This window comes from Babylonia areolata, chromosome 13 (genome assembly GCF_041734735.1).
Source record: "Babylonia areolata isolate BAREFJ2019XMU chromosome 13, ASM4173473v1, whole genome shotgun sequence".
NCBI classification, from domain to species: domain Eukaryota; kingdom Metazoa; phylum Mollusca; class Gastropoda; order Neogastropoda; family Buccinidae; genus Babylonia; species Babylonia areolata.
In genome coordinates this window covers 15,972,780-15,986,823 of record NC_134888.1, presented here as the reverse complement: position 1 = coordinate 15,986,823, position 14,044 = coordinate 15,972,780, and the positions used below count along the sequence as shown (strand labels likewise).

General features: G+C 38.9%; 1 protein-coding gene across 1 annotated transcript; it reads left to right on the top strand.

Annotated features, from left to right (window-relative positions):
- Positions 1 to 4,435: 4,435 nt before the first annotated feature.
- Positions 4,436 to 13,123, top strand: LOC143289093 (emopamil-binding protein-like). The gene is made up of 4 exons (XM_076597941.1): positions 4,436 to 4,736; positions 5,879 to 5,948; positions 7,143 to 7,325; positions 8,813 to 13,123. The coding sequence occupies exons 1-4, from the start codon at positions 4,572 to 4,574 to the stop codon at positions 9,112 to 9,114; spliced, it is 720 nt and encodes a 239-aa protein (XP_076454056.1). The 5' UTR covers positions 4,436 to 4,571; the 3' UTR covers positions 9,115 to 13,123.
- The last annotated feature ends 921 nt before the right edge of the window (positions 13,124 to 14,044 follow it).

Below are 14,044 nucleotides of genomic sequence, written 5' to 3'. Positions count from 1 at the left end.
TTTCAAGTTTTTATTGTCATTGCCCGCAGAGGTCTTTTGACAAGAGGGTAACTTTCTCAGTTCACGTCAACAGATTACAATAATCGATGAGCTAACAGTTTTAGACATTGCAGTTAAAGATTGGCCGGTAACACTGCCGCCACTGATATTTATATATGCAATGTACACTGTGATCACTTCGACACTTCAATGAAAAAGAAAAGAGAGACAGAGACGGATAGAAAGACTACACTGAAGACGAAGTTCACTTTGTGTTGAAGTGTCCTGCCCTGAATGATCCCCGTTCGAAACATATTCCAAAGAAGTATCGTGAATATCCATGTTTGTTTAGATATGTTTATTGATGGCATCTACTGATCATAGTACTATTCGAAACCTTGCATGGTATCTATATCAGTCAGTAGAGCCGCTTTTAAGCTCAGAGAGACAGTATTTCTTAGTTTATTTCTTTATTAAGCTGTGAAATCAGTTGTATAAACACTGACAGTTATGATGACATTTACAAATTTTGTTCAGTATTGCCCCTTCAGTTGATATGGGGCTGTGGCCTTAAATGAATAAATAATCTCAGTCTCAGTCTCTGTCTCTCTACTTTTTACAGAGGTGCCTATCACATCACAGTGAATCCAGTATCTCCACCACACGGATTACAATACATATGGGTAGGCACAAAGTTTGATTTTTGTTTTTCTCTCTGCCTGGTGGTAATATACCAGTAAAATTGGATTTTTTTTCAGTGTCCAACTGAAACTGAAACCGTTGTCCAAGCAACGAAATCTGCAGCCCCTGTGGACACACGTGTACACGTCTACCATGTTGTGTTCGTTCAACAGATGCATTTATAGCTTAGTGTCCTTTTTTCTTCTTTTTTTTCTTGTCTTTTTTTTTTTTTTTGGTCTTTTTTTTCAGGTTCAAAGAGGTGTCATAGCGTGCGAACTTATCCATATACGCTACACTACATTTACTAAAGAAAATTTTTTAAATACTAATAATTATTTATTTTAAGTGTCTCTATGTTTCGTTGCTAAACTGTCACATGACATTAGAGTCTGTTCCCTCATTCTCGTCCACTGAATGAAAAAGACATTTTATACAATGCAATTCAGTTTTTTCCCAGTATTTTTCATGCAATAGAGAACTCTTTTTTAACGTCAAATATCACGATGCGCCTACAAAAAAGTTTAAAGGAATTTGTTTGAATTCAAAAGCTATTTTGAAGTATCAATCTATAGAATGAAAAAAAAATTGAACAATAGGCTATTTTTTAGATCATTGGGGAGGACGGGTGTCGATAGCGAGGCCAGGGTCAGGGTTCAAACAGGTTTGTAACGTTTTCAAACAATTGTATTAAAAAATGGACACGTCCTATCTAAGTCCTTAAACGTTGTTTTGAAAAGAAAAGAAAAAATGACCAAAGTTTGTAAAAGTTTTTAATTTTGGCTTCTTAAGACTTAAGAAGAAGAAAAGAAAAGACAAAACATGGTATCTGATGGTGTTTAATTAGCAAAGAACAACAGTAAACTGTTCCACCACAAGCTGATTTAAAACGAAGAGTGAGGGGGAAAGGGCAGGAAGGGGGTGTTGTGGGGTGGGAGGAAGGGGGAGTTGTAAAGCTGAAGGACTTTCCAGAAATTTCCAGTTAGGAACAGACAGTAACAAGTATGAACTGAACCCTCTTTCATAACCCCTGGGCAAGTTTGGGCCGAGAGGAGAAAGAAGTGTCCAATTTGCAAGGAACAGTAGTAAACCTTTCTACCACAAGTTGATCAAAAGGAAAGGGGAGAGGGGTGGGCGGGGGGGGGGGGGGGGGACGAGGGGGGGGAGTATTCAGGGCAGACATCGAGAAGGCATGGGGAGGGGGTGAGGGGGGGGGGGGGGTTGTAAAGCTGAAGGGCTTCACCGGAATTTCCAACAGACCCGCAGGAGAGCTCCGTGCTTATATACGTGACTTATATAGGCGCGTCACATGATCTGTGCTCTTGAAGTTGAATAGCTCTCGTATTCTTCTGCTGTCAAAATGCCATTTACAACAGCATTCTGTCCACAACGTCTTTTAAAAGCTCCGTTTTTGATCATCTTTATCTGCTATATAGAGTACGAAGTACACTCGGGACAATTATTTATTCGGATACACTGACAACTACTAAACGTGAACGTTCACATGTAAATGATAATAATGCCTACAGTTGCAGACAGACTGAAACTGAGAGACAGAGCAAGACGATGAGAGAATTTCGAACAAAATTATTCAGTGAAGGTGTCGACAGCTTCTTTCATTAAAAGAGGGGGGGGGGGGGGAGAGAGAGAGAGAGAGAAAGAGAGAGTCAAAAGTCAAAAATATTTTAATGTCAGGCATCTGGCCCTAACATGAGTGATGACATGTTCTGTGTACAGGGGAATGTTTACATTTTTGCATATTGCATCCACACATTCATTGCTTTGTGAACAAAACTAGACAGCCGGCTTGAATAAAACAGATTCAGTAGTACTAGACATAAGTAAGTAGAATTTAAACATACATGGATTTTGAGAATACTTTGGCGGAATAAATTCATTTCTTATTTCACCATACTTGGGGCATATAAGTAAAAGCGAAGTTCTGATTCTAATGTGTTCTTGCAAAAAGGGCACCATTTGTTTCTGTCCTGGCTGGGTTTATATTGTAAAAGATGTGAATTAAGAGGTGACATACCAATTCTAAATCTTGAAAGTGTTTTGCGCTGTTGGACATTCTTAACTGACAAGACACCGTCAGTCAAACAGGTATGTTTGAACTGAGAATAAACATAATAGAAACCATGGGACTGCAGCGAATCATGCCAACGAGAGAGCAAGAGAGAGAGAGAGAGAGAGAGAGAGAGAGAGAGAGAGAGAGAGATTTGTTGTGCTATTGATTTAAAAAATTAAAAAAATTATATTGAAGAAATGACACACCATGCATTTCCTCCTGACCCAATTCTCTCGCTGTTTTGTCCTTGGCAGCGGAGAGAATTATAATTAGGTCTCGGTTTGAATGTTTATCTTGTTACCACTGTTTGTGAGTCTTGCAAAGGCAAACAGTGCATTCGGCAGGCTGTACAAGAGAGTGTGGAACAACAAACACCTGAAGAAAGACACAAAGATCAGCGTGTACAGAGCTGTTGTACTGCCCACCCTGTTGTATGGTTCCGAAACCTGGGTCACCTACCGGCACCACATACGACTGCTTGATCGCTTCCACCAGCGCTGCCTTCGCACCATCCTCAGCATCCACTGGAGTGACTACATCACAAATGTCGAGGTCCTGGAGCAGGCAAAGACTATCAGCATCGAGGCAGTGCTGCTAAAGACCCAGCTACGTTGGGCAGGGCACGTGTCCAGGATGGAGGACCACCGCCTGCCCAAGATCGCGCTGTATGGCGAACTGTCCACTGGCCACCGTGACAGAGGAGCACCCAAGAAGAGATACAAAGACTCCTTGAAGAAAGCTCTCGGTGCCTGTCACATTGACCATCGCCAGTGGTCCGCAGTAGCCGCTGATCGAGAGACCTGGCGACGCACCATCCACCAAGCTGTCTCCTCCTTCGAAAACAACCGCAGGGCCAGCCTTGAGGACAAACGCAGAAGGAGGAAGAACCACGACGCTGCAGCCGCGAACCCAGACCAGACTTTCCCTTGCAACCGCTGCGGCCGACTCTGCTTTTCCCGCATTGGCCTTGTCAGCCATGAACGTGCCTGCATCAGACGTGGACAACGCCCTTCCTAGATCTTCGTCAGCGAAGCCAGGCCATGAATGAAAAAATGAACTGTTTGTGATCACAATATAAACGACCTCAAGGATTACAAAAGTTTTTCGTCGTCCATATCAAAAAGATGAAAATGAATAGATAAATGACATAAAAGAGAATAATAATTAAAAAAAAAATGTAAAAAAAATCAACTGAAGGGGGTGGGGGGACCGTCTTGCGGCGAACTTGAAATCAGGAGAAGCGGAGTTCAGACACTTGATACGCGTTAAGTAATTGGGGGGGGAGGGGGGGTTGGGGGGGGGGGGAGATAAAACTGAACAAACAAACAAACAAACCCCCCCCCCCCCCCCCCCCAACCTATTTTTTCGTCATTGAGATCGAGTGGGTTTTTTTGTTTGTTTGTTTGTCACGGTTGTTTTTTTGTGTGTGTTTATTTGTTTGTTTGTTTGTTCTTTGTTTTTTTGTTTTTTTTGTGTTTTTTGTTGTCACTAGTTTTTGTTGTTTTCTTCTTTCCCGTCCGTCGCTTAACCCGGACAGACTGCCGGGAAAAATACGGTTTTCACAGAAATCACAGCTCTGAAAAGACCGGCCGGCCAGCCGGGTCCACTGGGCATTGCTTGGACCCTCTCCAGGGAGAACTTGAAAAGGGATTCGCCCGTGCAGTTTGTTTTCTGCCGGACGGGCGACTCTGCATGATCCACATCATACGCATGCGCATTTGGTGTAACCAGGAACGCGGTGTGTTCAACGTTCATGATTTTTATCTCGATCACACCACTCAAAGGTTATCTGTCTGCTGATCTGTGTCAAGCTTAGCGAGTGACACGACAAGGTGTTTTCAAAATGGTAGAACTGCTTACGTTGACAACGGTGGTATCTCTTGCAGTGACAGCTGTCTATGCGATCGGCAGCATCGTTGGCGGGTTTCGTCTTGGCAGAAAACTGCCCAACGTGGAAAAATGGATCCTTGCCTGGCTCTTGTTCGACGCTTTGATTCATTTTACTTTGGTAGACATTTATATTTTACTCGTCAGTCTTGTACACATTTTAAGATTTTGCTTTATTGTAGATCTGCATCTTATATGTATTTTACTTTGGCTAAAGATAAAGAATTTTGTTTTGTTGGCTCCAGATAAAAGAAGGTATTTTTTGCGGAAGATTTTCATTCAGGTTCAGGTTCAGGTTAGGGGCTGTTGTTGATCATTGTAGCCTCACGGATTTTTACGCCCCGTCTCATTTATGATTAGCACAAGGCCTCACGGCTTTCTTTGTGCTATGTCGTTATCGGTCTTGTCTCAGTCTAAGTAGACCCAGTTACAATTATCTTGGACCATCAAAGTCAAACCAGATGTCTTTTAAAATTTTGTGATTATCGATAAGGTTCTTGAAGTTGCTGGTATTGGAAGCATACTTGATGTTAGTGGTTAGTTTGTTCCAGTCGTTAGTAACCCTATAACTGAAAGCAAATTTCCTTGTGTTATTGTTATGTCTCTGTTTATAAATTTTATCAACACTGTTTCTTGTTTCCATATTAGTATCTGGCGGTGAATCAAAGAAGTGATCTTTTTTCATGCACAACTGTCATCCTCTTTGCCGGGAATGCCCGCTCTGAGAAACAGTATGCGATTTTTGCCATAATTTAAGTGTGATTTTTTAATTAATTAATTTATTTTATAAATAGAATGCAGGGACCCGTTTGTTCGATGAATATGCAGTGATTCCTTTCCATTTTCAAAACGTCAGGGAGGCATACTGATGTTATCGAAAGTGCATAGGAACACAAAGTGCTGTTTCACCAGTACTTGATAATATTGAAAGATGAAGAATGGTTTGAAAAAAAAAGAAGAAAAAAAAAAGGTTAGATACTGTGGCATTATTTTTGCACTATCTTACGGTTACACATCTCTCTTGCCACCAAACTTAAGATTTCTTTGCACTATTGTAGACAGCACTTATTATGATTGTGGTATGCCAGATCTATCTATATATAACTAGTGTATTTTATTACTTTCACGTTACAACAGATATTTATTCTGTCAAAGATGGCCATAGTTCTTTCTGTATTAATGAGTATGTGTGTGGATGCGTGTGAATGTGTGTGTGTGTGTGTGTTAACTATAATACTAATAATTGTGTTCTTTGTTTTTTAGGAGGGACCATTTGTGTATTTCTCTGTGGTAGGCACAGTGGCAAGTTCAACACATTTTACTGCTGAGCTGTGTGAGTACAATGTTGAAGTAGATCACCTTTTTCTTTGTGAAATTGTTGTATTTTGTTCCTTTGCATATATGGTATTGCTCTGCATAATTGACCACTGTAAGTTAGATTCAAACAGAAAGGGAGTTTTGTCAAACCAGAAAAAAAAATTGTAAAGGAAAACAAAATCAGAAGAAAAATGTATCAACATGTTTTATTGAAATATTATGCAAGATAGTTGTACTTGACTAATGAACATTGAAAGTATATAACTTGTAAGGTACCAGTTTAGTAATCAATAGGTGGGTTTTTTTTGTTGTTGTTTTTTTTGTTTTTTGCTTAGATGTGTAATTGTCCATCTGTGTTTTTGTATGCGTTTGCTGTCATCCCCTTTATTATGATGGAGAAAGCAGTGTGAGAGATCAAAAGTTAAGGTCATCAGCTGTCAGAATAGAAATCATGTCCTCTGTGTAATATACACACACTAACACTCAGTGAAATCAAAATTTGCATATTTAAAACTTACAGTTGTGCACAAGCATTGTTTTTATTTACCTTTGTCGTTGGTCCTGAAACCTGGTTTGGTCATGGGGGGTGCTGCACTGCTGAACACATCGCCAACAGGTTTTATTTTTGGCAGTCGCAAGATAGGTTTATATTTTCCCCCTTTGTTTTTGTTAATGGGATGTCGTGAGATAAATTTTTATTTAGTGGTCATTTATTTTCCCCTTTCATTTTTGTGCAGAGAAGGGAAATGGGACGTCATGAGTCAGATTTTTTATTTAGTGGTTATTTATTTTTCTCTTTGTTTTTGCGCAGGGAAGGAATATGGGACGTCATGAGACAGATTTATATTTAGCGGTAATTTATTTTCCCCGTGGAAGGAATATGGGACGCCATGAGTCAGATTTTTATTTAGTGGTTATTTATTTTTCTTTTTGTTTTTACGCAGGGAAGGAATATGGGACGTCATGAGATAGATTTATATTTTGCGGTAATTTATTTTCGCCTTGGAAGGAATATGGGACATCATGAGTCAGATTTATATTTAGTGGTTATTTATTTTTCCCTTTGTTTTTGTGCAGGGAAGGAATATGGGACGTCGTGAGATAGATTTATATTTAGTGGTCATTTATTTTCCCCTTGGAAGGAATATGGGACGTCATGAGATAGATTTATATTTAGTGGTCATTTATTTTCCCCTTTGGTTTTGCGCAGGGAAAGAATATGGGAAAGCTGACAGCCGCTGGCTGTACTCTGACCCCACCATTGTCTCCCTTGAGATCCTGACTGTAGTCGTGGATGGGACACTGGCTTTGGTACTGATCTATGCCATCTTGGCCAAGCGTTTTTATCGACACTATGTGCAGCTCACGCTCTGCATCTGCGAACTGTATGGAGGTAAGTACGTGGAATATCGCACCTCTTTTTTTTTTGTCTCACTTGTGAAAACTTTAAGTGAGTCTGTGTAATAACCATTTCAGTTCTCCATGCTCTGTTTGTGGTGTGCTTGCGGACGTGTGTGCGTGCATGCGTTTGTATGTGAGGTTAACTTTATCATTGCCATTTTTCTCTTGAAATACTTTTCTTTCTTTCCACATATTTTAATCACACTCAGTGACACAGGGCACAGGAAACAATGAATGTTTCAAGAATCATTTTACAGATAGATTTGTATTTTTTCTTTTTCATAGAATGTTTGCAATTTTATCTTAAAGAATTGACTCTGCCATGTAATATGTATATCTATTATATGTTTTTGTATAATCGACATGATGATATATATATTGATAAATCTCATTCATCCTAAACATCAGTCTTAGAAAATGACCTAAAGCTTTAAATGTCTGCTGTGTTTTATGCTTACTGTACTAGCTTACATTATATAAATCAGCCTGAGATGTTAAAACAGCGTATTTGATCACAGTTGCCATGCATATCTGCTTGTGCAGGTTTTTTTTTTGTTTTTTTTTAGCATATGGAACGATAGAGTGCTTTCTTTCCAATAAAATTAATTTGAACCACAACACAACAATACATAGTTGATAGTTATTGGAAAATCCTGTGTGCAAAGGTCTCATAACTTTCAAAATGTTGACAACCATCTACATAAACAGACCTCCTTGCCTTTTTGTCAAAGGTTTATCACAATTAAATATAACACAAACTGCGATGTGTTTGTGATGCAGACTTGTGACTTTGTAGGCCCGTAATCAGTTTTTTAAGAAGAAAGGTGAGAATACAGAATGTTCACTGAAATCTAGTTATTTCAAGAAAACTGATTATTTTCAAAAGAAATGAATGAATATGAAAATATTGATCTTTACTCCTTATATCAGCTTTTTGTAACATCTTGCCAGTGAAGCAGACGTCTTTATTATAAAATAGCAATATCACTGAAGTGAAAAATAAAAGAATTCCAGTCAAGACTACATTGTGTGACTGGTTCAGTATTTCCTATGCAGCTGTGATCCTCTCTGGCAATGTTTTGATTAAAGCTAGAATTCTCAAACTAGCCTACAGAAATACATGTGTACCTAAGATCAGTTCTTGGCATTGGACTATTGTGTCATAAAATATTCCCCTGGAAGTAAAAAAAAAAAGTTTTTAAGAAAAAAAAGGTAATGGACACCCCACATGTTTTGTCATCCACCAGGTTGAAGTTCAGTGGTCTGTTATATGTTAATATTGCCCTGGAAGTTAAAGAAAAAAAAAAGGAAAAGAAATATCATGGTGAAGGCCAGTTCACCAGTTTTATCATCTGTCAGAATGTTCATAAATGTAAAAGCCCACTTGTGTACATACGAGTGAACGTGGGAGTTGCAGCCCATGAACAAAGAAGAAGATCATCCATCAGGTTGAATCCCCATGGTGCTTTCTGTGTTCAGGCTGGATGACCTTCTGCCCAGAGTGGCTGACCGGCAGCAAAGCTTTGGTGACTGACAACGTCCTCTACCTGTGGGTCTACCTCTTCTTTTTCAACATGCTGTGGGTGGTCATCCCTCTGGCCCTCATGTACCACTCCTGGGTGGACATCCGTGACAATGGCATCGCCCCAGACTTTGACTCCCGCCGCTCTTCGAAAATCTCCAGGAAGCAGGAAGGTTATGCCAAGCAAGGGGGTGGGGAGGGTGTGCATGTTGGGTCCTCCTCCAGCCGATACAACCTACGGGCCCGCAAGGACCAGTAAAGGTGAAATTCCATAGACCCTTCCAAAAGAAAATGATGCAAAATTTGTGTGAGAAGAGTTCATATACAATTTGCATGCAAAGAGAAAAGAACCATCCATTCATAGAAACAAAATTTATCTGTCAGTTTTGACTGAAATCATAGTGCCAGTACAATCAAAGGAAGCAATCTGTGTCGAAAATAAGAGAATTTGAATGTGATTTTTTTGCCATGGAAAAAGAGATGTGAAGCAAAGAGGAAGCTTGGAATCCAGGTGAACAGCACTTTGAAGCTGAGGGAGCAACCAGCAGGGTGCTTACAGCAGTCTTATCAAAGAGCTTGGTTTTGATGGACGTCTGTGCAAGAAATAACAGGGAGCAGCATGCTCAAGTAGCTAATAGACCTGGCAAGGGATGTGATCAAACACATATTCAGCTGAGAAGTCATCTGCCCAAAAAGTTTGCATGCAAAATCAAGTTTCGCTCCCTTGTGCGAAAGAAAAGTTTCGCAGTGAAATTTGTGCAAAGTTCCTGTGAAATTCAGGTCTATGAATGTATACAATTATAAAAAGGTTGGTAAGATTTTTTCTTTCAGTACAAAGCTCACATGGTAATTTTGTATTGTTTTTTTTGGTCAATGGAATTTCACCTCAAGCCTGCTGGATTGTGCATTATGTTTACTGAAGGCCACTTTCCACTTGACGTGGATGTGTTCCAGGGACAAAGTGAAACCATGTTGCTCAACATCAGCAAACAATGTCTTTGAGAAACATCATCTCAGCCTGTCTGATAACATGAGCAGTTGGATCTGGCATTGGAGTTCCACTGGAACAGAGTATGACTAGTCTTTAGAAAATGGTAATGATCTGAATCTGTTATTACTGGGCACATCAATATGACATGGAAACAGCATTTGTCAAGACCTCAGTGTTGAACTTAAGGCAGTCTTCCATCTATTGTTCATGCTTGAAAACATATTTTTAATGACATAAAGTAATCCATTTCTTGTCAAATCAGAGTGGATATTATCAACTGCACAAAGTTTGTTTTCTGGAAGGGAAAAAAACGTTTTTCGTCTCATGAATCTTAAAGTTCTGTCTGAAAAAAGTGTTATTGTCTGCAAGTCTATCTAAACATGAGAGCTGTCTAGATGTTTGCATGTATCCCTGTGGGATATGTTATGCATTTGTAGAGTGAATGTGATTTGTTGTCAGTTAAAGACTGCATTTATGTTCATTGAATATGTTGAAACTTTGTCTTGTTTTACACAATAGATTTGCCATGTTAAGAAAATACAGCAGTGTGCAATTCATTAAGCTCGTTTGGAATCTTCATGCATAAAATCAAACTCCTGAGAGCTTTCACTCTCATTTCTGAGAAGGGATTTGCAGATACCATACAATACAGAAATTTGAAGGAATAAATAGGGGAGATTTTTATAAGAAACATTGGACAGGGAGTGGACATGAAGATGTGAATGGATCGTGCGAATATTGGAACCCAAATCAGGCTGAAGAAGACAAAACAACATTTGTTCTAATGTAGATATGACTAACTAAAATGAAAATGTGTGTAATATGTGTTTTGTATATTCATGTATATATTAATCATCCTAATGTATGTGTGTGTGTGTGTGTTTGTTCATGCATGCAGTATGCAGGAGCACACATTTGAACCAATAACATTCACATTCTAGTACATACATGCACAGACAGCGAGACAGAGAATTAAAAAGTATAACACTTAATGAATTACACTTGTACGGCTGTAGCTTCTGCACAGACCAAAATAGTTTTGCTTCCCCCCCCACCTCCCTCTTTCTTTTTCTTTTTCTTAAAAACAATTTTTTTTTTGCTGCCCCATCATCTGCACCGTTTCAGTGGCATTACTCCCATGCCGCTCATTTAGATTCCCCTATACACGGCCACACCCGGGTTCGTCCGTCACAGTTCTAGCGTCGGCTCACCTCCCTCTTTTAGAACTGTCCTTCATATTGCTTTGCCTCTGTGTTGAGGATACTCAAATGAACCTTCCATGGGAAAGCAGTGCACAGATACTTTGTCATTTGCAGTTTCTTTTTAATCATTACTATATAATGCTTAAAAAAATTTGGGGGGATGTTTTGTTTTTCTAAAAAGATCCGTTTTACACAGCCCCAAAACAATATCACTTGTCTTTGTGGGTCAAAATAGACTACTGGTGCTATGTTCCAAAGAGACAATACCCAGTCAGCCCAAGTATGTAAATGGTTGAAAAGAAAAAAATGTTTATGCAGAAAAAAATGTTTTTCAAAACATATTGATTCTTGCACACATTATGTCAGCTTTTTGTTTCCTTATCCTTATCAAGTTATCTCTTGTTGATTGAATTAACTTTTGTACACTTTTAAAAATTTTTTTTTTTCCTTTCATACTACAGTCTATTTCCTTCTGTCATTTCTAGATTGTTTGATTTCAATCATTTGCATTCAGAGTATCTTTCTTTCTTTCTTTTCTTTTTATTTTATTGTATTTGGTTGTATTTATTCATTTATTTTGTTATTTGTTTCATTTTAGGTTAATGTTTTATCCCTGCCTTGGGTAGGCTCTCAAGGCATGACCAGAGTTGGGTTAATGCACGTCAGGTACCTGATTCAATCCACATGCTTTTGCACCTCTGCAGAACTGATCTTCTTTCATTTATCAGTTTATTTATATTGTTTTATTATTATTTTAAAAGAAATCTTAGGGTGAGTTTTTAAGTGTTGATTGCAATGTTTATTTTTTGTGAAATTTTGCTAACAGCTTTATGTTGACAGGAGAAACTGAGACATTTTGTCCATTTCATCCCATCAGCTTAAAACCATACTGGCTATGGCTGTACCTGTGACCTTTTTCTGCATGCAGGTCTTGCTTTAAAAAAAATTTTTTCTCATGACAAAAATGTGTTTGATCTGTTTATAAAGATCAAATTTTCAAAAAAATCCTAATTCACCACATATTTGACTTTTGCTAGCCTTTTCTAGTCAGGAAATTAGGAAGGTTGACATTAAATAATAAACATAGTCTGCATGGTAAAAGTACCGGCAGATTTGATTTGTTGAATACTCACAGTCGTGTTTAATTTTGTTACAGTTTTTTTAATTTTTATCTGAAATTTGTAAAGGAAACACTTCTTTCAGAATATTTTCCTCTATATGTGCAGCTGTAGTGACTATGTTGCTGCATCACTTAGACATAAGCAACTGGGGCAGTTTTCAGAGGATTTTATGTTGTTCACTTACCATGAATGATTGACTGAAAAAAATGAAAAGAAGATTTGCTTTATTTGCAATTTTACTGTCAAGTGACATTGTTAATTGCTTGCATCATTCGACCCTGAAGCATTGCTCAGTCTTTGGGACTCATTTTTATCCCAGACACTTATTCACCTGTTCTTCAAAAGCTGTATTTTTCATCTCTGCATATCGGACACATGTATACTAACAGACGGGCGTGAATTCTTACAAACAGATGTGAACACATTTGTTACGTGTCATATTTTCATTTTAGTTGCTGGATTTTTATATAGATTTATATCAGTCATGTGCATGTTTCGACCACCTGTGTGCAGAGTCTAAAATGCTATGTCTGGGTATCTTTTATATCACAATGATGAAACTGCTAAACTAATTGCTGCAACATACGGCAAATAAGTATGTCAATAAAACTGTCCACAACTGTTCATACTGTCATGTCTGTCTTTAACCTTCGGTGGCTATCGTGGGTCATACACGACCCAGAAAGGGTACAAAAACACAAATATCTCAGCCAGTTCTTAATATTTTTCTACAAAATTTCAGAAATGCTTCCTACACCTAAAAGGCCAACTTTTGCCAAAAAATGAAAAAAATTCATTTACTACACACGGACGCTTGTGTGGGTCGTGTATGACCCATGCTTTTTAAAGAGGAAAAAACGTGGTCACCCCTCGAAAGCTTGTGTGGGTCATGCATGACCCATACCTTTTTAATAGTGATTTCAGGTTTAATTTGCAATTAGTGAAGGAAAATAAAGAAGTTTTACTTTCAATAGCCTCACTACCCCACTACTCTTCCACTAACCCTCTCCCCCCCTCCCCCCCAGCCCCTTTCACCTGTCTTCAGCTATAACCCCCTTCCATCCCTTTCTCTAACAGCATGTACCTGTGTGACTGAATATCTTTGATTGTGCGTGTATAGGATGCTATGAGTCATCTCTCTCTCTCTCTCTGTGTCTCGCTGTCTGTCTCTCTCTGTGTCTCAGTCTCTCTCTATCTGTGTGTGCGTAAGTAGGGTTTGTATGTATATGTGGTGTTATGCCGGCGTTTGTGTGTGTGATCAGTTGTGTGTGCGCGTGTGTGTGTGTTTATGTGCGTGTGTGAATGCATGAGCATGTGTTTCTTCTGAGTGTATGTGTTTGTGTGGGTCTGTGTGTGCGTGTGCGAGTGCATGTGTGTGTAATCAGTTGTCACGATATGTTTTCCTTTTCTATATTTTGTTATAAGCTTTGGAGGAATATACAGGTTTTTGTCTCTTTACAAAGTATGGGTCGTGCACGAATTAAGAATTGGCTGAGATATTTGCGTTTTTGTACCCTTCTGGGTTGTGTACGACCCACGATAGCCAGCGAAGGTTAATGTTCCTCATTCATTGTATTTCGGTATGCATGGCAAGCTGATCTGGCACCAACTGAACTTTGCTCAGACACACTGTTCTTCATGATATGTATATATTATATATATTCCTGGCAAGGTTACAAAAGAACAAGACTAAAGAAAGCCCGCAGGCATGCACAGCCAACAGCCACAAGGAGACTCAAGACAGACGTAGTGTGGAAAATCCAAGTTGGTATTTATTAATAAGAGATCAACAGGGGCTATCTCATTGCATAGGTTCTTGTGTCTCAAAATCAGAATAATCCACTGTCCTTGGAAAAGGAAATTTGTCCTGCTGTG